The sequence below is a fragment of the Aotus nancymaae genome, unplaced genomic scaffold, assembly GCF_030222135.1.
Source record: "Aotus nancymaae isolate 86718 unplaced genomic scaffold, 86718_ANA_hifiasm-v0.15.2.pri h1tg000029l, whole genome shotgun sequence".
NCBI classification, from domain to species: Eukaryota; Metazoa; Chordata; class Mammalia; order Primates; family Aotidae; genus Aotus; species Aotus nancymaae.
Window position 1 is genome coordinate 36563656 of NW_026988442.1, and position 25793 is coordinate 36589448.

General features: G+C 48.1%; 1 protein-coding gene across 1 annotated transcript; it reads left to right on the plus strand.

Annotated features, from left to right (window-relative positions):
* Nucleotides 1-16606: 16606 nt before the first annotated feature.
* On the plus strand, nt 16607-21956 carry PCK1 (phosphoenolpyruvate carboxykinase 1). Its single transcript, XM_012467511.3, has 10 exons — nt 16607-16713; nt 16882-17146; nt 17587-17768; nt 18210-18413; nt 18540-18727; nt 19109-19271; nt 19676-19900; nt 19988-20119; nt 20541-20636; nt 20865-21956. Exons 2-10 carry the CDS (start codon nt 16923-16925, stop codon nt 21317-21319), a joined length of 1869 nt encoding a protein of 622 aa, XP_012322934.1. The 5' UTR covers nt 16607-16713; nt 16882-16922; the 3' UTR covers nt 21320-21956.
* The last annotated feature ends 3837 nt before the right edge of the window (nt 21957-25793 follow it).

Below are 25793 nucleotides of genomic sequence, written 5' to 3' on the forward strand. Positions count from 1 at the left end.
TTTTATCTGTTGATTTTTTAGTGGCAAATACATAATCTTAAAAGGAAATTTTAATTCATTTTCACCTATGCTGGCTCTACTGGAATGCTCATAGGACCAGCAGCCAGATTTGAATTTTTATCTAAATTCTCAATCTGAACTTCACACTTATAAACAAATGTGGCTGCTGGAAAGAGTTTGGGTGTTGGAGTCAAGAGACGAAGCTCTAGTCTCGGGCAAGTCTCCCAACCTCCCAGGGCCTCAGTTTCCTTGTCTAAACAGAAGGGAGTTCAATGGGGGAGCTTCTCAGCTGCCTTTCCAGCTCTCAGTACCCTGTGATTCCAAGATTCTCTTCTGGTCATTTTTCTTCCCAGCGTCTATCCAGAAAATCCCATTCTGACATCTACTTTCCAGTATTTACATGAAAAGAACTTATTTTGTTCTATAACCTCGGGTGTTTACTGTATTAGGAATCTTTTGAATGAGACATTCTTAACACGAGCTGTTCCTAATTATTCTTAAACTGTCCTGTACGATTCTAAAACTACCCTGAAACTCCATGTATGGACTGCCTGAATTGTGAACATGAGCCCACCTTTATATAATCATTTGGTTATGCAATCAGGCAGTGAAGTTTAGGTTAAAAAGAGGAGTGTCTCGACTTTCGTCTTGAGTCCAGGATCCGCCCTTTGGACCCATTCATCACCTTATTTCCCTTCTTGACTCTTGTTTATCGCTCCTGTTCCTGTTCAAAGGAACACGAAAATACCAAGTACGGCACTTCATCTGATTGAAGTGATAGCTCTGGGTGAAAAACAAGGCTGTCCACTTAGAGCTGTGATAAGTCTGTTTCTCTGTGCTATGAGGACACTAGTGTAACTAGATATTGACACTGGAAAGTTGAGGGTTGAGGAGGGGGGGAAGGAGGAAAGAAAGAATGGCAACAGAGTCATGTTGCAGTCAGTAAAGGTTAGAAATGAATCACAAGATCGGGGTAGGAAACCAAGTAATAAAATAAGTGCATAATAGTGGGTTGCCAGGCAGACAGTGGGCTAATACTGAAGTGACAATGGAATTGCAGCAGGGAGGCTGAGCAACAGAAAGGAGGGGGCGAGATGGAAAAATAAAGAGAGGATAATCAAAGCCAACACAGAGGGGGAGAGCAGAGGAGTCTGTCACTTTGTCTTAGGAGAAATTAAGAAGCCAGACAAATTATAAGTGTACTTTCATTTGGAAACATGATCAGACAGTCTGAGGTGGGTGCTCCTGGGTGGGGTGATCATGGCTGTAGGGGCCTGTGAGTGGCTGGCTCTGACCTGGCATGGGAAAGGCCAGGACTGGCCAATATTTGCAGGTGGCAATGAAGTGCAAGACTGAGGGGATGTGAGGGGACTCGTTGGATCTCTGATTCTTCTGTTCAGAAAGAGAAGAACAGAGAAAGAAGGCTTACATTCTTTTTTTTTTTTTTTTGAGACAGAGTCTCACTCCGTCGCCAGGTGCCAGGCTGGTTCAAGCAATTCTCCTGCCTCAGCCTCCTGAGCAGCTGGGACTACAGGTGTGCGCCACCACGCCCAGCTAATTTTTGTATTTTTAGTAGAGACCGGGTTTCACCATGTTGGCCAGGATGGTCTCGATCTCTTGACCTTGTGATCCGCCTGCCTCGGCCTCCCAAAGAAGGCTTACATTCTTAAGGGCCCTGGGCCAATGTGGGTGTTTTCATTGAATTCTCGCCAGGGCCCTATGCAATAGGTACTGGTCTTATCCCTCTAGTTCAGATGAGAAAACTGAGGCCTGCAGCTTGCTCAAGATCACGTGAGCAGCAGGGACTCTCACTTCCGACCTCCCTGCCACCTGCCTGTTCAGGCTGCCTCCTGAAGCCACTGCATCCCTGTGAATATACATCTCCCATGAGGGCTGGTGTGTGGTTTACGGCCATGGGGAGGGGTTTTAGGGCCCACCTGGGGTTGGATGACATCGCTCTCCTTTGTCCTGACACCAAAAAGGAAACTGGCATGGCCACTCTGAACATTTCATCTTTGTTGGCATTTGGTTGCCTTTTTTCTCTCCTCCATTGGCAATGGTTCGATCAGGTTCTCAGCCAAAACAACGCATTGCCCAAGCACAAACGTGACCCTCGGTGTATCATGGGAGCACGTTGCACGGAGAACTCCAGAATACTCAAACACTGGCAGTGCCTCCTCGCCAGCCCTGGCGGACTTGAGGTTTGCATGAGCTTTAAGCTGATGGAGCCACTTAGCTCTGGGGTTGTGATAAGAGTGGGGTCTAGAGAGATGGGAGTTCCTCCTACAAACATTCTTGAGTCTACACTGAGGCCAGTAACCATGCTTGGCTACAGTGGTCTTGCACGTTGAGGAGAGATTCTCTGTCCTTCTAGAAGTTTCTCTCTAATTTCAAATGTCATACCCAAATGAAGAAAGGAATACTTCCTTTGAAATTGATGCCATCCTCAGAGCCACCACACTGAGTTCGGGCCTCTTGCCCCCCGCCCGCCCCATGTAGGGTCTTGCTTTGCTCTTCCTGTCTGCCCTGCAGCAAGACCTCGGGATTGCCTGAGGTCCAGGCACTTCCTGAACAGGTTTTCACTAAAAGTTAAAAAAAAACAACAAAAAAAAAAACTAAGCAAAACAAAGAAAGCTCCTAGCATGTCCAGGCCTAGCTAATGTTTCATGAGGACAATAGAAGGCATAATTTGTTTTCAGAGCATAATTTTATTATATCTTAATGCAAGAAAAGGTAAGATAAATTTCCCATTATTTAAAATTAACCATGTCATTTTTATAATACCACACTACGATAATAACCATTTTACTGCAAGTGACGAATATGTAATTGCCTTTCTTATATATTAGGATATTATGATTTACCACCACAAATGTTGTTTTTCTTTTCTTAATTGATTTTTATATTTTCAATATTGAAAAACTTTTCAGCATCTTCTAAACTGGCTCATTCAGGCTTACACTGTAGACGTTTTGCACCAAGCCTAGAGTTCTGCCGTCGTCTCTCTTTTCAGATGGTAAATTGCCCTGAAAGGTTTAATGAATAAATGAGTACATTAATTAACAATGCCCAGAGAAGGGTCTCATTAAACAGCGTGTGTTTGGGAGTCTCGGCTGGCATTGGGTGCATGGGGCTGACTATCATCTGATGAAAGATGAACCTAAGTCCCCTGCGCTGTCTCCTTTCTGACTCATAGAGTTTTTACTGGTATGGTTATGTAAACGAGCAGAGCATGAGGGGAATTATTGTTTAATTTCAAAAACACAAATGAATCACGAATACACAGTGTGCTCTTGCTCCACGCTTTGATGTCTAAGGTGACTCACCGCGTGGTACTGCACTTGAAAGGGGATGGAGCTTGGAGCAAGTTTGCCTGCCCAAGGGAGGTTGACCCGGGTGCCAGGAGGATGCAAAGTGCTTCTTCCTGTGGGCAGAATTCACCTTCAGTGCCCTCCACCGAGACTAAAGGTGCAGAGACGCCCTTCAGGGCGCTGTGGTGTTCAGGGAAGGACTGTGACATGGCCTGTCCAGGATTCTGCACTTCGTGGGTAGCATTCGCTACCGACCTGTAGCGTTCCCCTAACTCTGAGACAACCCCTCAGTCTCCCACATATCTCCAAAGGCGGCCCCTCGGCAGGTGGTGGTGAGGGCTCTGCCTCAGGCTGAGAACGTGTTCAGAAAGTCAGGTTCTGCCAAGTTCTAAAGATGCCGCGTGCACAGGCAGTGAAGTGCCCATCTGTCTCTCTTGGATTAACTTGTAATCGATCTAATTTAGTGCTGTTTTTAAATCTGGCAAGACACATTTGTTTATGCTATTTTGTTTTCTAAATAAAGAATGACTTCAGAAAGAGGCTTGAGGGGGGTCTCAGGGAAACAGAGAGGTAAAGTGATGCATGCAAATAAAACCCAGAATCTTCTCAATGATGTGTTTAGAGGGTTAAACAGGTGGAGTAGTGCACAGAGGCTGAGCCTCGGCCCCGGTCTCCGGGGTGCGTTGGGGGAACACTCACGCCCGCCTGGTCTGTCCAAGTCCCAGAGTTACCACCTCCAGCTTTTCACATCCTGGGAGGAGATCGCTCTCAAAGGTAGGCTCATCTTAACCAAACTCAAGAAAGCAATGTCTAGAACAAGAAAACCGACAAGTTGATGTGCTGAAACCAGAGCTGAGCTGGCTCCAAGAGCTTCTGGTCTCCAGGATCTGCGTGGCCTTCGGAAACCAGCGCTCAATCCCAGGGGCTCAAGGCCAGAGAATCAAGCAAACACGCTGGTTAGAGAAACTGAAATTATTCATTCCTTTGACAAATATTGTTCAACACCTACTCTGATCTAGCGACTGTTTTCAGGGTTGGGAGCATCGTTGTGACCAAGACAGACAAGGCCTTTTTCCACAACGGAGCTTTTGTTCTAGTTAGTCATGGATTCTGGGATTGAACCCCTAGACAAGTGAAGAAGGCAATGTCAAACAGTAACTGTCAGAAAGGAAACATAATGGGGGGCGTGTTGCAGGAGCTGGGAAATTGGGAGACCCGGATGACACGAAGGCCCTTCCATGCACAGGCCAGGAAGGGTGCTCCATGCAGAAACACAGCAGGTGTGAAGGCCTTGAAGTAGGGATGAGGGTGGCTCAAAGATGCGATCTAGTTCAACTCACGAAAGGGAAGCTGACTGTGAAGCTCGAAGGAGACCTTGTAGCTCCCCAGGCCTGACCACGGTCTAAGATGGAGAAGAGAATCAGCGGATGGAACAGGCTGCTAAAGCGACAGACTGGAATGCTCCGTATTCCTCGAGCTGTACTCAGATACGTGTTAACACATGGTCACAGCAGTGCAGAGAGCAGAACGGAGTGGAGTGGACAGGCCTGCCGTGGCTAAATGCTTTTGTTAGAATACAAGTGTCTGTAGCCAGAGATGATCAGCTTTCTTCGTTCACCGAGATGGCCAGTGCAGGCCTTGACTTCCTGGGGAGAGTTAGATTTCATCTCCGACTTAGACTTTTTTTTGTTAAAGAACAACACATGTCACATGAAACTTTTTTTTTGACATGACAATACCTGGAATAATTAGATACATAAAGAACAATGAAGGAGCTCCGCTTTTCCAAGTGTATTTTGAGCAGTTATTACCCACCATCAGTGCCTTTCAAATGTCACTTGTGGAGTGTTCTTCTGTTTGTCGTGAAGCACAAAACTTTTTCTCTATTCTTTCCTGAAGTAGCTGAGAGCATTTTAAATCTCTGTGTTGAACTATGGCAAGTCACTCCAAAATTAAAGTGCTCAAAACTTTTATTTTGAGAAGCCCGAACGGTGTCCATCAAAGTGGCACAGAGAACACTGTCTTCTCAGTGCTCACCCAGCACATTCCTCTGGAAATGTCAGATATGCTCTCATTTAAATAATTTGACAGCTCACAAGAAGCCATCTGATGAGTATTGCATTCAATTGTTAAAAGTACAACAAAAAAGTCAAGAAGTTTTTCTTCCAAAGAATTTATCATTAATAATTCACATGAGCTATTTCACATATGGTCTCCTAAATGCAATTATTTAATTTATCTCTCTCTCTTTCTCTCCCCTCTTTCTCTGCAAGTGGAGACTGTGAAGACCCATTTTAACATAAAGGACACTTGGGATTTTCACCTGAAATGAAAACCCAGAGCATTAAGGCTGCTTAAGTAGGCTTCGCACCTTCAATATGTGTGCAGGAATGTCTAAACACGGAAGTGCTGGACACATAGAGAAAAACACACGTATTTTTAAAACATGCTTGACTCAAACCATTTGAGCATTTTATTTACCACCATGAGGCAGCTCATTGAAAATCCAGCCTGGACGGTTTTGTGCCTGCCCACGTCGCGTTTGTCTGAAGAAGTACTCAGCGTGCAGGGGCGGTTCTGCACCTCCTCAAACTTGGGTCCTGGACGTTGTATTTGGCTGAACAGAAATGAACATGGGCCCCTGAAAGATTAGTTCGTGGCCACCCATCTTGTTCCCAGGGTGTTCCAGACCTGGGGGGACAAATGCTGGGCTTTTTGTGGTTTGCAGTGTCTCAGGTTGAATAGATGTCGCAGGTCGAGGGGATGGATACTCAGGGACAAGAGCGAGTCAGGGGCTCCCTTACAGCTGTTCCTGTGCCTGTCATTCAATCAGCTCTTCAGCCTCGACTAGGTCTTCCTCTTCTATTACTGTCTATCTTTGGGTTAAAATGTGGAGACCTGACTTGAGTGAGTAGCCCACTCTCTCGCTCGGGCGAGCCCTCTGCATCACAAGTGGGTTGCAGCCACCCCGTGCTTCTGGGGAACGAGGTGGGGTAAGAAGCAATTCAGAAATTGCTTTGCTGACACAGCCCCTTGCACAGGGCACCTTGTCTCTGAAGGAACAGCTGTCCTCTGTTGGGGAATATCGGGTCCAGCCAGCCTGAATTGCTGTGCACATTGGTGATGTGGCCGGTGCCTCAGAATCCACTGGGGAGGGGGCATACCGGCTGCCACGTTTCCTCTTGGCAGGCTTAAATTAATTTCTTCAAATGTTCCCATTAGTTAACAATGATTGATAGAGTGAAGATATTATTAATAAAAATTAGGTACCCAGCTAGGGAATGGACTTTTGTTCATGCCTCAGCACTCAGCAAAGGGCAAATGAAAAAAGGTGTTTTCAGCAGCTTGCGATTGGAATGAGTGGGGCCAGGTGGAAAATGAATCCGGCTATTCATCAAAGCTGTCAGGACCAGTCTCTCACCAGCAGCGTTTACTGATATTCACCATCAGCTTCCGAATTCTGCTAATGGGAGCTCGTTCGACTGTAACTCAGAGGACTTGGAAAACGACTTGGGTGACTGAGCGTACCTGTTTTATTGAATTCATATAAGTCTTGCGACTCTTGATCCTGGCACTTATGAGAATGCACGGTGGGACTTCCAGAAAAGTTAACAACGAGGTTCAGGAAAATGCCTCCGTGGGGGTGGGGGTGGGGGCTCTGAGTAAGTCCAGGTGGCACGTGCCCTGGGGAGAGGAAGAAACGAGGGGCATGGCAGCCTCAGGAGTGAAAAATGAGCCGTTTATTCCATGCCTATAATAACATAAATCTGATTCAAGGAAATGAGAGAGGAGAGTCGACACGGAAGCATATGGAAAAAGTTAAATAAAAACCCGAGCTGCTCTCACCGTGACTCCATGTTTAGAGATTTATTGGGGAGTGTGTGTGTCACTGCCCATACAGCACATGGCTTCGTCATTTGTGGCCTTATGCAACTCAGCTCCCATGGGTGTGGAGTTGATCTTCCTGGCTGGGCCTGGGCAGCAGGCATTTGCTGAGCACCTACTATGTGCCAGGTATGGTTTGGGGCAATGGGGATGCTAAGAGGAATGAGAACACAGACTCCTAGGAGTTGACGACTCTGCTTGGATGATCTTGTCACCTCCATGCTTAGCACTCCATAAGAGCCAATTGTCAAATAAATAAAAAAATTTGCACCCCAAAAGAACTGTGGTTTTTATTACCCCCTTCTAGAATTTGGGAGTGTCTGCTCAGATGTGCCTGGTACTATGTTAAGTGTGTTTATTTGGGTTCCCAGATCTAATCCTTGTAAGTAACTGCCCTATAAAACAGGTACGATAATCATCCTCATTTTGCAGATGAGGAAACTGAGGAAGCATAGAGAGGGTAGGCCTTGGCCTTGGGCTACACGGTCACGATTTAAAAGGAAAGGCCTGCCTCCAGAACCCACACTGCTGGCCTCTACAGGACACTGCCTCCCCAAACCACCCCATGGGCCCTACAGATGAAAAATATCTAGCTAATCTGTCCTTCTTAAAAAAAACTTTCTTTTAAATGTAGAGATGGGATCTCGCTCTGTTGCCCAGGCTAGTCTTGAACTCCTAGACTCAAGCGACCCTCCCAGTTCAGCCTATCAAAGTGTTGGCATTACAGGCATGAAGCACTGCACTTGGCCCAGTCCTTACTTCTGATGCTGTCACTGGCCAAGTGGGATCGACTGCTCAGTGAGGTTGATTAGACTGTACAGAAGTTAGTGAATAAAAGCCCAGGGACCCCATTGCCTTCCAACATATGAGCACTTGACTCTGGTACTTACAGAGAGAGCCCCAAATGTTTGGGAGCTGAGGCCAGCCCTTGCAACAGATAGCCACGTCCTCACCCTGCTGGCCCTGCCAGTCAGCTCCCAACCAGCGAGGGATTTGGAAAGAGGCCTCCTGCATCATCACTTCCTTGGGCCAAGCCAGGTAAAGAAAACTTGTATAAAAGTTTTCTGGGCCAGCATTTGGCAAAAAATTGGAGGATGGAATTCCATCGAATTGAAAGTTTAAGAATTACAGATCTTACCATATATGAGAACGTGCAGGTACCCCTGACCCCTGCTTCCCAGGTTTCTGTTTGAAACACCAACGTGTTGAGAAGTCCTCTCTCTCTGCGTTGGCTTGCGATTCTATTATCCCATGGCAGATTTTTCATCTGCTTAACAATTTTGCGTTTTAAATATTCAAAACACCAAAATGAGCATTTCTTTCCCCATTACCATTGATCTTGCTAGGTTGCTTCTTCAAAGCAATGTGGGCTAGTTTTGGGAAGGAGACTTCTCAGCTGGGACCTTTCTTCATCAGTCTCTTTGGTCGTTTTTCAGACAAATTGTGTTTTCTGTGTGTAGCAGGATGGACTTTACTTCTGCGCCAGGCTATAAAAACAGCAGTCCTGGCGGTGCTTAATTTCCACTATATTTCAGCTTGGAAATAGTTCAGGTTTTTATAGCTAAGGTAGAGGTCCCTGACCCTGATAAGACATGCTGAGGCCGGACCCCCACCCTGGGTGGTGTGTCCTCCAAGTCTTGACAAGTGTGAATTCTGCCCTCCTTGGTAGAGGAGTTGAAAGGGTGACTCAGATTTACTGAGTTTTTGGAATTGTCCCCAGCATGGATCAGAGAAGGCATTTTTGTTCTACATCACACTATTACAGGCAAGCAGAATGATTTGCATAGTTACCAGGGAGTTCCGGGGAAGGGTAGCGTTCAGTTCTCAAGCAATTATCTTTATTTCCAATAGAGTTAACTGCACCGCAAAGTGGATCCATTTTCTCACTGCAAACTAAGCGCACGGGATTGTTTTGCGGTAACTATGCAATTAGTTCTTTTGGCTCATGCCTTGCCTGGTGCTGCTGTCTTTTCTCCATGAGTGTGTTTGACACAATATTCAGTGGCAAATTTGTTCTCACTCAGAAAATGAACTTGCTTGCTCTGTAATGCCTGAAATCAAGGGCACTGTGGATCCCCAGGACCTTCTTGTTTTAGGGAGGAGGAAACTGACACCAGAGTCTAGGGAGCTGCCTGGGGGACACCTCGTTCCAGGTGGTGTCCTGATGGAGCCATCTGCATGTGTACCAGATCTTCCATCGGTCCTTCAAGAGTCTAACACAGATGGCATACACATTTTAAAAGACCACATGTAGCCACCTAGTGCCCTCAGCACTAAAAGTCATACGCAAACAAAGCTTAGGAAAAAATAGGAATGGGGAAATATTTTTTATTTTATTTTATTTTTTTTTTGAGACCAATTTTCACTCTTGTTGCCCAGGCTGGAGTGCAATGGTGCCATCTGGGCTCACTGCAACCTCCACCTCCTGGGTTCAAGCGATTCTCCTGCCTCAGCCTCCTGAGTAGCTGTGATTACAGGCACCCACCACCATGCCTGGCTAATTTTTTTGTATTTTTAATAGAGACGGGGTTTTACCATGTTGGCCAGGCTGGTTGTGAACTCCTGACCTCAGCGGTGATCCACCCATCTCGGCCTCCTAAAGTGCAGGGATTACAGGTGTGAGCTACTGAACCAGGTCAGAATGGAGAAAGATTTTAATAAAAATCTGCATATGCTCGATGATATGCAAACTGAAGGAGAAAACTAAGGCCAGCCTATAAAAAATGGGGCAAGCCTGAGTTTTACGTTGTGTTTCTTCTTTTCCTCATCAGCCATCCCTTTCCACCTAAGGCGGCTGTGCACTTGCACTACCTGGGAGGTAGCTCCAGCAGCCCGTTTTCACATGCACATGCAGCACGGGAACGAAGACCTCCTGAGCTTCCAACAAGAGGGGCAGCTTGGTGGACACGGGGTCGCCGGTCACCCAGCGCAGGTGAGAGGGGAGTAAGGCAGACACCAAACCCACTGTGGGCTTCAGGATCTAGGGCAGGGAACGTGTACAGTGTGATAAAGGGACAGGACTTCCCCACTGGCAATGACCTTAGAGCTCATCTCATCCACGTCTATACCGTGCAGATGAGAAGAACCAGGCCTGGACAAGTTTCTGGGGGAGCTGGGACTGGAACTAACCCGGGTCTCCTGAGTCTTGTTCTGTGTTAACTGACTATGGGATCTCATCTTCTCTAGGATGCTTTTAGCTGCAAACAACAAGGCCACCCAACTCCAAATAGCTCAAACGACAAGGGATGCTTCTCTCTCACATTCTAAGGAGGCCGGAGAAGACCAGTGCCAGACACAGGAGAGCAGCTCTAGAATCTGCTTGTCCTGACTTTAAGGGTGATTTCTCATTATTGCCCTGAGCTGCAGCCTTCGTATAAGCGAATGGTCAGCGTCACAGAGAAGTGACATCGCTCTCTGAAGGGCGAGATCCTTCCTGGGGTGGAGGTGGCGTGTGATGTTGCGGTCTGGCAGGTGCATGGTTTCTCATGGCTGGGGCGCCATTAGGCCTCCCCATAAACTTGACAGAGAAAGAGCCAGAGAAAATAAATCAGCTTTTACAGAGTCATTTTGCCATGGGTCAGTGGTGACGGAAACAGGACATACCCACCCCTCCCAAAGGTTCTAATGCCTGGATGTTTGACATGGCTTCTGGGCACATCTTTGCAGTGAGAATCATGCTTTAATAACACCCACCAAGCAAAGTGGTGTAAGTCCAGAATCCTGTTTATTTCCTTATTGTGTCAAAGAAATACATGAACAAAACAAGAATACAATACAAAGAGTTTTGAGAATATGAATTTCTCTTATCCTCAAAGACTCTTTCCCCAGAAGTGGTTTCTGCCGGGTACATTTAACCCAGAGATCACTGTCTTATGACAGGACAAGGCCGTTTAGTGAAGTGGGAAGGATCATGTTGAAGGCTGGGCAGGTGATGGGTGTATGTTAGGGACCTGCCTATACCCTAAGTGGGTTTTAGATGCAATCCCCTCAACACTTGTTCCCACATCTTCAAAATAAAAGACTGGATGACATAATCCTTTTTAAAAAAAATTGAGGTGAAATTCACACAACATAAAATTCACCATTTTCAGGTGCATAATTTAGTGGCATTTATGCGTTCACAACGTGTTGCAATCAGCCCCTGTGTATGGATTCACAACATTTCATCATCCCAGAGGAGAACCCCTGACCCACTGAGCTGGAGTAACGTCATCTTTTAAGGACCTTTTCAATTATATGATTTTATGGCATCAGAATAGGCACTTGACTCATTCAACTATGTAAAGATACCCTCCAGACTGCAAAGACATTGAGATAACCCCACAAATGTGAAACTTCTAAATATTTGTCCCTAACAAACACAATTGAGGTGGGGTGGATGACCTGAATCGCCCTGGTGGATGACTTTCTGGCTGATCATTACAGGGCTGGCTGGGTTTTCCTGCTGTCAGAAACTTCACGATGGGGCCAGTCGGGTGCCCAGTGAGTAGTATCCCTGGCAACGGAGACCCAGGCAGATTTGCGCAAATACCTTTCGGCCCAGGACATGGGATTTACACTAGGTGTTTCTTGTCACCTTCAAGAAAACCACTGTCCCTTTTTCCCTTTACCAGATAAGAGTTAGGCTTTCCTACAAATTCAGATTCCTGAACTAAGGGGCATTTTTGTGGTCATCGCTTGGATGTCCCCGTCACTGTCATCAGTGGCTGAGGTGAAGTGGGGAGGTGATGGCTGTGCACTTGAGAGCCTTAGCTTAGGAAAATGTTGTATTTGCCATCTCTGGGTCTCAACTCTTCAGCACAACTTGGTTGTGCTGTGTGGAATTTCAACATGTTCCAGCTGTGAAATTCCGTGTACTACAAACAAGAATCCAATATGGAAGCCGGAAATATACAACAGGTGGAATCAGAGATGCTATGAGTGAGGAGGGCTCACAGCCCATCTCCCGCAGCCTTTCTCTCTCCTCTGTGAGGGAGAATCCCACACAGCCCAGTGGGAAAACATGGACCTTGACTCTACATGACCTCCAAGCACTGCTGTTGAGAGTCTTTGGAATTTCTATTCTTTCCTTGACCTCCAGGTAACCAACACTGACGTGTGCTGTAATCAGACTGTCCTCTGAATCCTCCACTGTAAGACCCCACCAGGGTAATGGCTTTGCTTTCTACTGCTCACCTGGAACACAGCCAGTCCCCACACCCACCTCCCTTGGCCACCCCTGCTGCATCTTGGCTGTCCCTGCCTGAGTTTTCTGCTGTCTTCGTCACTGCTCCATCTTGCATGGCATTCTACAGGCTCTTCAAAGTCTAGTTCACCCACTTTTCCAGAACCCTTAATGGTAGCCTGGTAGGAGAAATTAAGCTACAGTCCCTCACAGGTGCAAAATGATACCTAAGAGGTGGTCCTGCCATCAGCCACTTCTTCCTTAACACATACTTGGTAGGCCAAGTGTGGCAGGCACACCCTGGCCTGGGGGACCCAGAGGACTGGTGTTTGGAACTCCCCTTGCATCCTTAGGTTGGCCGTGACTGTCTGGGCCCCTCCTGCAGAGGCCATATGAGAGCAGCTCAAGGAAGGTTCTCACTAACTGCAAAGCTCTGAGCCAATGTCTGCTGTCGGTATTGATCACGATTTAGACAGCAAACGGTGGCCCTGGCTTTCCCACCGGAGCTGTCCATGTGGCGCTTGGTCATGCACAACTTCTTCCTTTGGACCATCATGTGGGTCTGATGATAAACCAAATATTCTAGCATCAAGGTGGGGGGCTCCCAACCCCATCTTAAGTCTTTGAGGAAATCGTTTCTTATGCAGGACAGCTCCATAACCTGTGGGATCATGTGCAAAATAAAAATGTCGTGCCCCTTAACCAAGAAGGACAGAAAAGCCACGTCCCTCTCTGCCATGATCCATCTGTTGTGGCGTTTTGCACTTGCTGTTTGATGTTGCACTCCCTCGAGCAGGGGGATACTCATGGGAACCAGGACAGACCCTCATGAGTGCACAACCCTGACCTGACTTCCCTGCGCTCAGACCCTTGTCAGGGTGGAGGGCGGCAGTGGTCACTGAGCAGGAAGGGACAGGGGAGTGGACAGCTGAGGCTCCATCCCGAGGAAGCAGAAAGGCTGAGGGAGGCAGAACTGAACAAGAGCCACACCACATGCCCCATCATCCTTTCAAATATAGACGTAACACACACTTCGAATCACTATGAATTTCAACGCAGTAACCCCAGAGCATGAAACCCCAAGAGAAGGGCCCCCTTTCAAGAGTGAGGCATGCTCACGAGCCTATGAAGTGGACCCTGGAATCAGTATACAGTAGGTGCTCAGCATGTGCTTGATGACTAGGCACTGGGGGTGTAGAGAAGGAAAGGGCTCTCAGTTTGAGGACATATCTGGCAATAGTAGCTGCCCATTCACCGTTGAAGGAATGAATATGATTCCTTTCTCGATCCTCAGTTTCCTCACCTACAAAATGGGAAAGACAATAAAGGTACATACATCAGAGAAAACCATGGAATGCATCCCATTTCTGGCATGCAGAGAACGCCCAGTATTATCAAGATGCTTATTCCCGGTGCTGGAGATGTAGCAGCCGTTTAATAAACGTCTGAGCTGAGGCTTCTTAGAGAACATGAGATTTCAGCAAACTGGATTCGAAACTTCTCTTTATCTTTTAAAATCCGTCTGATTATCTTGTATCAGGATACAGCTGGTGTGGGGAAAGCAGGGAAAAAGCGATCACTATCCCTGAGCAACAACAAAGCATGGGGCAGCCCCAGGAAGGCGCAGGGAGGAAGTCCCTTTTAGTGTGAAACTTTTTTAGTGTCTGGTCTTTCCTTCTCCTTCTTTCCCCAGAGCAGTTTTGCATCTGGGCTCAACTTTTTATATGTTTTTCAAAAGAAGAGCAGCCTTGGACCTAAGAAAATCTGAGCCTAAGGAGCTTCCCAAAACCTAGGAGGTCTCCAAGGCGTCTGCCCCAGAAACAACTAACACAACTCACAGGCATCGTGAGTCACCTCCACGCCCCACCCACCGAGTACACACTGCAAAGTCCACTCGTGGGGTTCACTGGGGGTCCTCAGAGATCCCACCAGCAGGGTGGCTGTTCAACTGCTTCTTTAGGACCCTGTTGAAACCAACAGAGTACTTAGTTCTGAGGCTTACTTACAAATAAGCTGATGGTCAGATGGGGAAGACCCATGCCTCCGGCCAGCCCCTTGAAACTGTAGTCAATGAGGCCCCGTTGGGGCAGGGAGTCTCTAAGGACAGGGAAAGATGGGAGCCCTAGGTCATCATCCACCAAAGCCTAAGGCAACTACGCACAGACTTTTGCCTGTGTGTCCTCAAAACCCTCCACTTTATCATGCTTTTTCTTCCAGAGAACTCTGTCCTTTGAGGCAAGTCTGTAACCCAATGTTTACTTTTTAACATTTTGACAAGGGCCAGTTGTAGGGGAATCATACCGTCCTTCCACCCCATGAATGTGAGTAATGAAAGGATCAGATGAAGGTCGGTGGTAACTCACTGACGTGATGTTTTAATTGAACTAGTGTTTCTCTCCCAGAAGACTCAGAACATGAGCACCTGAATGGATGGGTAGCATTTCAAACTCCAAATACGTTCTGTTTTCTCATTTTTGTTTTCAATCTACGTGCTCTTCCAGGGACTCAAACCTATTACAGTTTTATCAGCAACATTGGACTTTCTGCCAATTTGGTGGGATGAGCCTCACTGGGAGTGATGAGTGTGTCACGGAGCTGTGGTTGTGAGTCGGAATGGCTAATTCACTGATGTCAATCAGATGCTAAGGAAGTGCCGTCAGCTACCCAGTGTCACGTGACTGCTGAGTTTAGACACAACACAAACTTATGTATGGATGACAGCACCACTAATAATGAATGCCGGTGACCTAAAGGGGAAATAACTTCAAATGAAACAAAAACACCTCATGTCGTATTTACCCTGAAAGACCCAACTGGCTGAATAAAATCTCAATAAAGGAAGCATAGCAATGGGTGGATAATTTTGGTGGAACTTGGCGATGTGTACATGCCCAACACAGTGAGACCGAAGCCCCCTTGGGGGGTCCTCTAAATGAGTTTGGTTGGAGGCTGCCATTCACAGTGCCTTGCATTTGCCATGGCGGCTCCTCCTAAGCCCAGACCTGGGAGTTTCTCGAGGATCATCCCACACCCCATCGGAGAGATGGGCCGAGTCTCCATCTGACCTCATCTTAGGTAGGGAGGCTCCCATGGAAGTGTGGGCTGGCTGTGGGGAGTCGGGGCCCAGCCTTTTTCTTTTGACTCTTTACCCCATTTTCTCTAAACTCCAGCAAGCAGCTTCCATAGTTCATTAAATTGGACTGAAGGTTTGATGGCTTGCAAAGCAAATTCTTTATAACTGTTATAAAGGTTTCATTGCTTAAGCATATAATCTAGTAAAACTGCCAAGCCCCCTCCACTCCCAAAACTGTAAGACTTGCCAGGGAAGTGACCAGTGTCTAGTGGACTCCAGGAGTAACTGCACTCAGCCCAGAACTCCCTGGAGGACACAGGGAAGGTTCCAGAAGGGTGGTAGTACCTCACGGCGGGGGACGTGGTGTTCCAAGGCCCAAACTGCTTATGTTCAAATCCTCACTCTGCCACTCACAAGCCAGCTGGGAGTAGCTACACAATCTCTGCCTCAGTTTCCCCATTCGTACAGAGGTTGTTTATAGTAATGATGCCAAGCTCTTAGAACAGTGCTCAGCATGTGCACATTCCGTGCCTACTCTGTGACAAGCACTGTAGATAGAAAAATGAACAAAACAGGGAGAAATCCCTGCCCTCGTGGGGTTTACATCTGGGGCAGTGGGGGCACACAGCAGAGATGCAATGCAATGATGAGCCCCTTATAGATTAGGTGTTTCCAATCTTTGCCAATAAGCCATATATACACCCAAGTCAGGGTGCATCCTTCCCATGAACTTTGACTGTGAACTTTCACCGTGGGGTGACTTCGTATAGCTATGGTGTTTTGCCAACCAGCAGCTCTTGGCACACAAAACGTGCTGCCAGTAGCCCTTGAAGTCCAGTAGGTGCCCTGACCAGCCTTGTCCTCGACTCCACCTGCCTACTAAGAAAAGGGTGGTGTGTTTTGCATCAGCAATAAAATGGGTCAAAGTTTAATCCATTGGAAGTTGTATCAAAACTCACTATGGTTGGTTAAGGGCCCAAGGTCTGCCGGCATTCATTAACAACTATCTGTTCAATGATTATCTCCCTGGGGTGTGTTGCAGTGAGTTGGCCCAAAGCATAACTGACCCTGGCCATGATCCAGAGACCTGCTCCCTGACATCAGTGGCGAGCCTCCCTGGGTGCAGCCGAGGGGCAGGGCTGTTCTCCTCCATGGTATTTAAAGCCGGAAGGTTCTAACACCAAGCACGGCCTTCCCACGGGGAATACAAACCCGCTGGCGGGAAGAACCCGGAAAGAAACCTGTGGATCTCCCTTCGAGATTGTCCAAAGAGAAGAAAGGTAAGTAGAGCTTCGCATTTACATTTCTAAAAATTACAAAGATGAGCTCATTGATTTCCTGAGAGCAATAACTATTTGGCAATGCCCGGCCCCGGCGAAAGGCCGTCGAGTGTGTTTGAAGGTGTCTGTTGTTGCTTTTGTCCAGGATGCCTGCGTTTCCTATTTCAGGTGACTTTGACATTGGTGCCCCTCAGCAGCACTCTGCAGAAATGCCTCCTCAGCTGCAAAACGGCCTGGACATCGCGGCCAAAGTTGTCCAGGGCACCCTGGACAGCCTGCCCCAGGCGGTGAGGGAGTTTATCGAGAACAACGCTGAGCTGTGTCAGCCTGACCGCATCCACATCTGCGATGGTTCCGAGGAGGAGAATGCGCGGCTTCTGGGCCACATGGAGGAGCAGGGTACCCTCAGGCGGCTGAAGAAGTACGACAACTGGTAAGCTTGGCCCCCGCCGCCTGCCCAGCCCCCCGCAGGCAGGGCTCCCCTGCGTCTCCTGGGAGTTGGTGGAGAAAGGTGAATGAAGGCCTCTCGGGAGTTTCAGACTCTTGAAAAGATGAAGGCAGGCAATGGTCAGAACCATACAGACTTGAATTTTGTGACATTGGTAGAGCAGCCCAGGCCTTAAATGAGGTGGTGCGCACAGAAGCTCCGCCAACTAGATTCCTGATAAAAACAAAAGACAGCCCCTCTCCTACAGACCAGCTGCTAGTTGAGGTCATGTCCACCTGGCCACTTCTTAGCTGGTCTGTGTGTTCACATTGATGCACGGTTGCCAGCCCGCTCAGCACCCTGCTACGCATGGAAAGCAGCGGTACTGAAGGAGATGGTCCGTTGCCAGTGGTGCTGGGCTGAAAGGAAGCCTGTGATTTTTGCAGCTGGTTAGCTCTCACTGACCCCAGGGATGTGGCCAGGATCGAAAGCAAGACGGTTATCATCACCCAAGAGCAAAGAGACACAGTGCCCATCCCCAAAACTGGCCTCAGCCAGCTCGGTTGCTGGATGTCAGAGGAGGATTTTGAGAAAGCATTCAATGCCAGATTCCCAGGGTGCATGAAAGGTGAGCGGAACATTTATTTGATTGGGCAAAATAGCAGAGAACCTTTTCTTATTTCATCTATCCTAACGGTAATTCAAACAGTAACGGAAGCTCCCACCACCTCAGATGTCTTTGAGTTCCATACATGAAATTGGCAATGTATTGAAAATGCACATCCCTGTTCTGCTTTTACAGACTGTCTTATATGAACATGAAAACTATTTCCATGCATGTGGGTTTAAAACAGCTTGGTGGGACCCAATTGCACATTTATGAAAACTCTTTAATTTCAGCGGGCTGTTCACTTTCCAGTGGCCTCTTCTAACCCAGGGGGGCTGGTGACCAGCAGGGCATGGTGGTGTTGGTGGAGACCAGGCGAATGCGTCTACCTGGGAAAACAATGCTGGTTGTGTTTGTAGTCCAAAGTCATTTGTCACCAGTTCCCACCCACGCACCCTGTAGGTCGCACCATGTACGTCATCCCATTCAGCATGGGGCCGCTGGGCTCGCCTCTGTCAAAGATCGGCATTGAGCTGACGGATTCGCCCTACGTGGTGGCCAGCATGCGGATCATGACGCGGATGGGCACGCCTGTCCTGGAAGCACTGGGCGATGGGGAGTTTGTTAAATGCCTCCATTCTGTGGGGTGCCCTCTGCCTTTAAAAAGTAAGTGTATTATTTCAGAATCAAAAGTCAAGATAAAAAAGAAAGCTAAACACCCCCCCGCAGGTGCCTCGGGGACCCCCAAGCAGGGCCCTGGAGCACTGATGTGGGAGTGGTCCTTGTTCACAGAGCCTTTGGTCAATAACTGGGCCTGCAACCCGGAGCTGACGCTCATCGCGCACCTGCCTGATCGCAGAGAGATCATCTCCTTTGGAAGTGGGTACGGCGGGAACTCGCTGCTCGGGAAGAAGTGCTTTGCTCTCAGGATGGCCGGCCGGCTAGCCAAAGAGGAAGGCTGGCTGGCAGAGCACATGCTGGTGAGTCTGCAGAAAGCCCTGATGTGCACATGAGAGGCGTGGGAGGTAGGCAGGGTGGTGGGTGGGTGGCAGAAACAAACAGCATCACAGTACAGTTCCCGTCCAGCAAGACCCAGCACACCTCTCTGAGCATGCGGGTTCCCGGACAGATCAGGGAACCCCACCAGTAAAGATTAGTGCACCTGTATAAGTCACTTTTGAAGGGCCCCAAACACCAGGGGACTATAGAGATCCTTTGGGCTTCATGATTTTGGAAATGTTTGTTTGCACTGATACCTGAAGAAATAGATCTTGAGGGCCTACATTCCTACCTCTGGGCTGAAGGACCAATCTCAGGGAGAAGCAAACAAAGATCTTAATAAAGAATCTTGTCCCCAACAGATCCTGGGTATAACCAACCCCGAGGGCGAGAAGAAGTACCTGGCGGCCGCATTTCCCAGCGCCTGTGGAAAGACCAACCTGGCCATGATGAACCCCAGCCTCCCCGGGTGGAAGGTTGAGTGCGTCGGGGACGATATCGCCTGGATGAAGTTTGACGCGCAAGGTGACTCAGTTGGACTCAAGTGAATTGTTGGCCTTCAAAACAGCCACAGTCTCCTCAATGCAGTGTTTGGATTTTTAAATTCCATTAGTTCAGAGCTGGCAAAGCCTTAGTATTCTGTATTCTGTAAGAATTCTTCAATTTAATGTTCAATCTGGATTGAAACAGGGCCATATGTTGCTGTTTGTTTACATATATATATTTGTTTAGATGGTATTGGTAGAAAATTGTGGAGGAAGCAAGAGTTGTAAATGTCTCAAAGTTGCATATGATGCTTAGATGAGAAGAGATAAATGTATATTCTAGGGAGGGAAAAAAAGATCTGAGAAGCTGGCATAGAAATTAGTCCGGCAGGATTGAAGAGTGTTTGCCATTCACCACTGCTTCTCCGGTTTGAAACTCTCCAGGTAATTTAAGGGCTATCAACCCAGAAAACGGCTTTTTCGGTGTCGCTCCTGGGACCTCTGTGAAGACCAACCCCAATGCCATCAAGACCATCCAGAAGAACACCATCTTCACCAATGTGGCTGAGACCAGCGACGGGGGCGTTTACTGGGAAGGTATTGATGAGGAGCTAGCTCCAGGCGTCACCATCACTTCCTGGAAGAACAAGGCGTGGAGCCCACAGGATGGTGAGTCTCCACCAGAGGCCTCGGTGTGTGGGCAGCAGGGATTGCCTGTTTGAGCCAGGCACTCATGAGCCTTTCTCTGTCTTATAGGGGAACCTTGTGCCCACCCCAACTCGAGGTTCTGCACCCCTGCCAGCCAGTGCCCCATCATCGATGCTGCCTGGGAGTCTCCGGAAGGCGTTCCCATTGAAGGCATCATCTTCGGAGGCCGCAGACCTGCTGGTGAGGCTCTCCTTCATTTAAGCTGGGAACACGGATGTGCTGGGTACAGAGGGGCATCTGTGAAATCTCTCCTATTCCATGACCTTATCAGAGGGTGCTCAGGGGCTTCCTTTCTTGAGCTTCCTTTCCAAAAAGCCAGAATAATTGGCAAGCCCAAATGCAGAACCAACCCTTCTGGTCACCTAGAACCTTTCTGAATCCTTGATCTACCGCAGCTTGATCAAATTTTGCTTTTGACTTTGTGGCGTCAGTCCTGTAACTTTGACTTAGCAGTTTTCTGCACTTTAGCTTGGTCAATGCAAAACTAGCTGGATTACAAAGTTGTTGTCTTGCTGTGCCTATGTTGTGAAATAACACCACTGCTTGTGGAGGCTGAATATCAAAGCCTCTAGGGAACTTTTCTATTTTTTTCTTGCTAAAGGTGTCCCTCTAGTCTATGAAGCTCTCAGCTGGCAACATGGAGTCTTTGTAGGGGCGGCCATGAGATCAGAGGCCACAGCAGCTGCAGAGCATAAAGGTAAATTGAAGTCCTAATTTGAAACCACAGATTAGTGGGATTAGAGCTGTCTTCATCACTCTTATATCTCTCTCCTTCTCTGTGTCTGTAAGTGGAGAGAGAGAGAGAGAGAGAGAGAGAGAGAGAGAGAGGAGCACAAAGCATGCTGGTGTCAAGAATAAACGGGGTCCGTCCGTCTTGCCTAGGAGAACATCATTTACCAATGGACCCTCCCTCTCTGTTTTACAGGCAAAATCATCATGCACGACCCCTTTGCCATGCGGCCCTTCTTTGGCTATAACTTTGGTAAATATCTGGCCCACTGGCTTAGCATGGCCCAGCGCCCAGCAGCCAAGCTGCCCAAGATCTTCCACGTCAACTGGTTCCGGAAGGACAAGGAAGGCAAATTCCTCTGGCCAGGCTTCGGAGAAAACTCCAGGGTGCTGGAGTGGATGTTCCGCCGCGTGGACGGGAAAGCCGGTGCCAAGCTCACGCCCATAGGCTACATCCCCCAGGAGGACGCCCTGAACCTGAAAGGTCTGGGGCATGTCAACACCATGGAGCTCTTCAGCATCTCCAAGGAGTTCTGGGAGAAGGAAGTGGAAGACATTGAGAAGTATCTGGAGGAGCAAGTCAACGCGGATCTCCCCTGTGAAATCCAGAGTGAGATCCTTGCCTTGAAGCAAAGAATAAGCCAGATGTAATCAGAACCTGAGCACTTTACCTTTAAAATCATCCCCTTTCCCATCTATAAAGTGCAATAGGAGCAAGAGAGGGCAAGTCTGTGAAATTGACGCCACCATAATAATCATCACCACACCATAAGCAGATCTGAAAGGCACACTTTGATTTTTTTCAGGGATAAGAAACACAGAACACAGGCTAGTCACTAATGAAATTGGGAAGGGAAATCTTGGCACACCTCCAGAAATTCACATCCAATGCATAGTTTGTTGAAATTGAAGGTTACCCAGGAATTTTGTCTTTTTAGTGTTTCTTCACCTTAGCTATGTGGATTAGCCAGAATGCACACCAAAAAAAAAAAAAAATACTTGAGCTGTGTATATATATGCGTGTTTGTATGTGTGTGCACGTGTCTGTGTGGTATATTTGGGTATGTGTATTTGTATGTACTGTTATCAAAAATGTATTTAATAACTTTGGAAAAATCTTGGGCAAGATGACATACTAGTTTTGCTTGAAAGAAACGTTGCTTTGTTATTAATATGTATGTTTAAATTATTTTTATACACCATGGTTCCTTACCTTTGCATAATTGCAATATTTCCCCCTTACTACTTCTTGGGGAAAAAATTACAAAATAAAGTTTTATAGAAAAGATGGATTTGCTTTGCTTGGTTTTTCTTACCTGAGCTACCAAGAAGAGAGAACTCTTATTAAATATCTTGTGATTTAAATCCTACCCTCTCCCCAAGAGTTGGGGATGTTCAGAATCACACTTGAAGAAGGGGTGCGTTGCCTGGTCCCGGGAGAAGGAAGGAGCGGACGGGGAGTATGAGGCAGGGAATCGTGGTTAGGGTTTTCTGAATTTGCTGAAGCCACTAGTTGGCATCCTTTAACAATTCTACAAACCCTTAGATGCTGAGGCTTATGTGCCTGGACTGGGAAGTTTAATGCTTTTTGACAATTTGGGTCTGGAGGGGGCTCGGGCTTCCACAAAAATTACATCGTGGACAGTTTCATAGGCTTTTGCCTTTTAATTCTTCAAAGCAACAGTTTTCTCAGCTGTCATCCCTGCGGGGGAGAGAGGGAAGAAGTGTTCTTGAGAAGGAAAAGCCAGCAGGATCTGGGTCGAGCAAGCATTAATTGAGCGCCTTCTGTATCCTGGGCATCATGCCAACACCATGGGCTACCCAAGAAGAGAGGTGGGTGGTTTGGCCCCCAGCTCTGCCTTGAACCCTCACCTGCTCGCCTCTACTCCCAGTGTTTATTGGGTATTCCAGAACAGTCCAAACAAACCATAAACTTTATATCACAGATTCATTCTGTATAAACACTATTATTTTCAAGTTGCCGTTTCCTTCCTGGGCCTAGGCTGTGACACTGGCTTCACCCTACCACACCCCAGTGGGCAGGCTTGTTCTCATGTCACTCTCCGCCCCTCCAGTCTCCTCACCTGGAAAACGTGCCTCTTTCCCTCTCTTCCTTTGCTCCTTACAATGGCTCCACATGGAAGGTAAAGCCGAGATCACCCCAATTTTACAGGTGAGGAAACTGAGGCCAGGAGCATCCATCGGGGCTGAGAAATTACCAGAATTTCCTTCCGCTTTAGGGAGCTGAGAGTCTTACCTGGCTCCAGACACGCTGGCTTGTTCTAATATCCAAACCACCGATGGGGAAAAACCACTTACTGGAATTAAATGCTATCTGCTGTATTCGTTTAAATCAGTGGCATTCAAACGTGTTTCTCCTTTTCACTGCAGAACATGTTCTTGACACGCACTTGACTCAGAGTCCCGTGTCTAAAGGAGACAGAGCCCAAGGCAGCCCACCTGAGGCTGGGGAGGGAGTCCAGAGTGCAGGCCACCTGGCCTCCATTTTCCCATCCCTTGGGGGCCTTTGGTCAGCTCCTCGGACTCCTGAGAGGGGCCACCAGGATATAGTTTGTTAAAATGCGTGTCTCTTGCCCACTGTCCCATTATAGGCCGTCAGTAGTCTCTACTCTCTTGGCAGGCAAAGAAACTGGCCATCTCCAAATTCTTCCCCCTCCTGCACAGCATCACCCACCTGCCAAGCAGCCTCATGTCTGACCACTTGCCAGCAGCCACTGCAAGCCTGAGGGACAGCCTAGAGGAGGTGACTTCTGTACACAGCATAAGAGTTTTCAGGGGACCAACAGGACTCAACATATGCCATTGGCTCCTGACTCAGTTTCCCCAAACCATGCCTCCTGAGTGTGCCATCTGTCTCCAAATTCTGGTTTCTGTGCTGGGACCCCTGTCTACAACAAACAGGACACTGTGACCTTATTCTTCAATGTTCTCTTGTCGTGCCTTCAGATGATGCAGGGTATATAAGCTAAGGCCATTTGCAGGAAGCTCACGGAGGGTGAGTGGCTCATTTCATCGTTGAAAATAAGGTTGGAGTGAGATGGAAAGCCCAGAGTCTCCTGATCCCTGACCTGCTGCCAGACCACGTGACTCCAAAACCAACAGTGGGACTGACGTCCTCTCCTGGAACCCGGTGTAAGAGCTGCCCCCTGACCTCCAGCAAGCCGTGTTGGAGTCTGGGTTAAAGGCCAGAAAACAATAGTTACACAACAAATACTGAACCAGGACAACAAGTCTGCCCTCATTCCCAGTTGAGGCATTTAGGGGGCACTGGCAGGTAGGCAGGTGGGGTGGGGTGGCTGGGTGGGGCCGGGCACACTTGGGAGTCGGGAGTTCCAGCATTCTCTCCCTTCTCTTCCTCTCCCCTGGGGCCCACCCTAGCGTGAAGCCCCCTGGGCTGCTCACTAGGCCCTCTGGGTGCCAACAGCATATACCTTCTGGAGTGCACGGTTTGGCTTTAAGACCGCAGGGTACGGGCCCTACCGAGCTCTCTTGACCTGCAGCCCTTCCAGAGGGCACCGAGCCAGGGCACCGGCCTCTGCTTTGCCCTCACCGTCAGCAGTTGCCGCAACAGCCCCAGTGAGTTCATCTTTGGGAAAGAGTTGGCTGCCTGCTTCCTACCTTCTGCCCTTTTTCCTTCCCTGGGGGCAGTAAACACTGGTAACCTGGAACATATCACAGCTCTGCCGCTGGCCAGCGGGGCCTTCTAGCTCCTCTGTGCCACTGGGGTAATAATACCTCTGGTGACCCTGATAAGGACGAAATAAACTAGCCCAGCACAGTGCTGAATCTGCAGTCGGAGGGTCTGTGTGTGAGTCACGGCCCTACATCTCCCCAGAAGTGTGCCCTTAGGCAACTGCCCGAAACACTGAGCCTCAGTTTCCTCAACTGTAAAATGGGCCTGATGACTCCTGTCTCCAGGGGGTTGTTGAAGAGCTCCAATGAGATGATGCCAGCCAGGGACTTGGCACACAGTGGGGCCTGGCAGGGGCCGATTGTTCTGGTTTTCATTTCACTCCATCTCTTCAGGGTTGGAGCCACATCAGGTATGGGAGCTTGCTCCCTCCCATGACAGCTGTCCCACCGATGACCAGCTGTAGCTCAAGAGTGGAAATCTGTCCTCTGTGGAACCTCCACTACTCCTCCTTCCACTGTGTATTTCAGGAAAAGGAGCTGGAGAGGGAAGTCTATCAGGAATATCGGAAGCATTTTTTCTCCTGCGTAGCGAGCCCGTCCCTGTAGGGAGCCACCTTCACCCTTCTCAAACATTTTAGCAAAAGACTCAGAGTTTGGGTCCAGGAGGAATTCCACCTTTAAGAAATGTGTTGTAAGGGGAAAATCATGAAAGTCTGCACAGATTTAGTTGCAAGGATGCTCATCATGGAGTTGTTTACCACGGCCCAAAATTAAGAACCAACCTAAATGCCCAACAATAGAAATTGTAGTCACTTCGAGAACAGACAACTAGGCAGCCATTTAAAATGACTCTGCAAAAGATAAGATATTGACAGGCAATATTTGCCACTGCGTCTTCTGTAAAGGTAGATAATGAAAGTGTATCGAGTATTTGTACATCTATGCTTAGAAAAAAACCGTTAAGAATACCATGGTAACAGCAGCAGCTGGGTCCTGGGTTGGGTGGTTGGGGGACTGCACCAGCCTCATTCCTATTTCACCATGTCATTCAGACTACACGAACTGCGTAGAACTTTGCTGCAAAAAGGGGAGCTTGGCAGAGGCAGGGGGTGCCCCCAAATTGAGAAAACCCTGAATGAACTGACTTTACCCCAATGATCTAAGATCAAGTTTCTACCACAGGGTGAAATGGGGGCTTGAGACAGGGATGAATTTCAGATGGAGTATCAAGCAGGTGATTTGTTTCTGCTTTCCTGAAGTTTTGCTGGAGTTTTTCTGCTCCTCCTCACACAGGACACTCAGCACAGCGGGGGCCCCGCTCCCAGGACCCCTGGGCAGATTACAGGAAGAGTGGCTGGTGCCAGATCCGTGCAGGGCGGATTCTCTCCACCATCTGGGCCCTCTCTTAGCTCCAGAACAAAGCTCAGAGGTTTTTCTGATGCCACTGAGCTGAGATTTGGGGCAGCCGCAG

Coding starts and splice junctions, on each gene's coding strand:
- PCK1 (XM_012467511.3), top strand. CDS start 16,923: ATGCCTCCTCAGCTGCAAAACGGCCTGGACATCGCGGCCAAAGTTGTC. Junction 18,414..18,539: donor GTGCCCTCTGCCTTTAAAAA/GTAAGTGTATTA, acceptor CCTTGTTCACAG/AGCCTTTGGTCAATAACTGG. Junction 20,637..20,864: donor AGCAGCTGCAGAGCATAAAG/GTAAATTGAAGT, acceptor TCTGTTTTACAG/GCAAAATCATCATGCACGAC.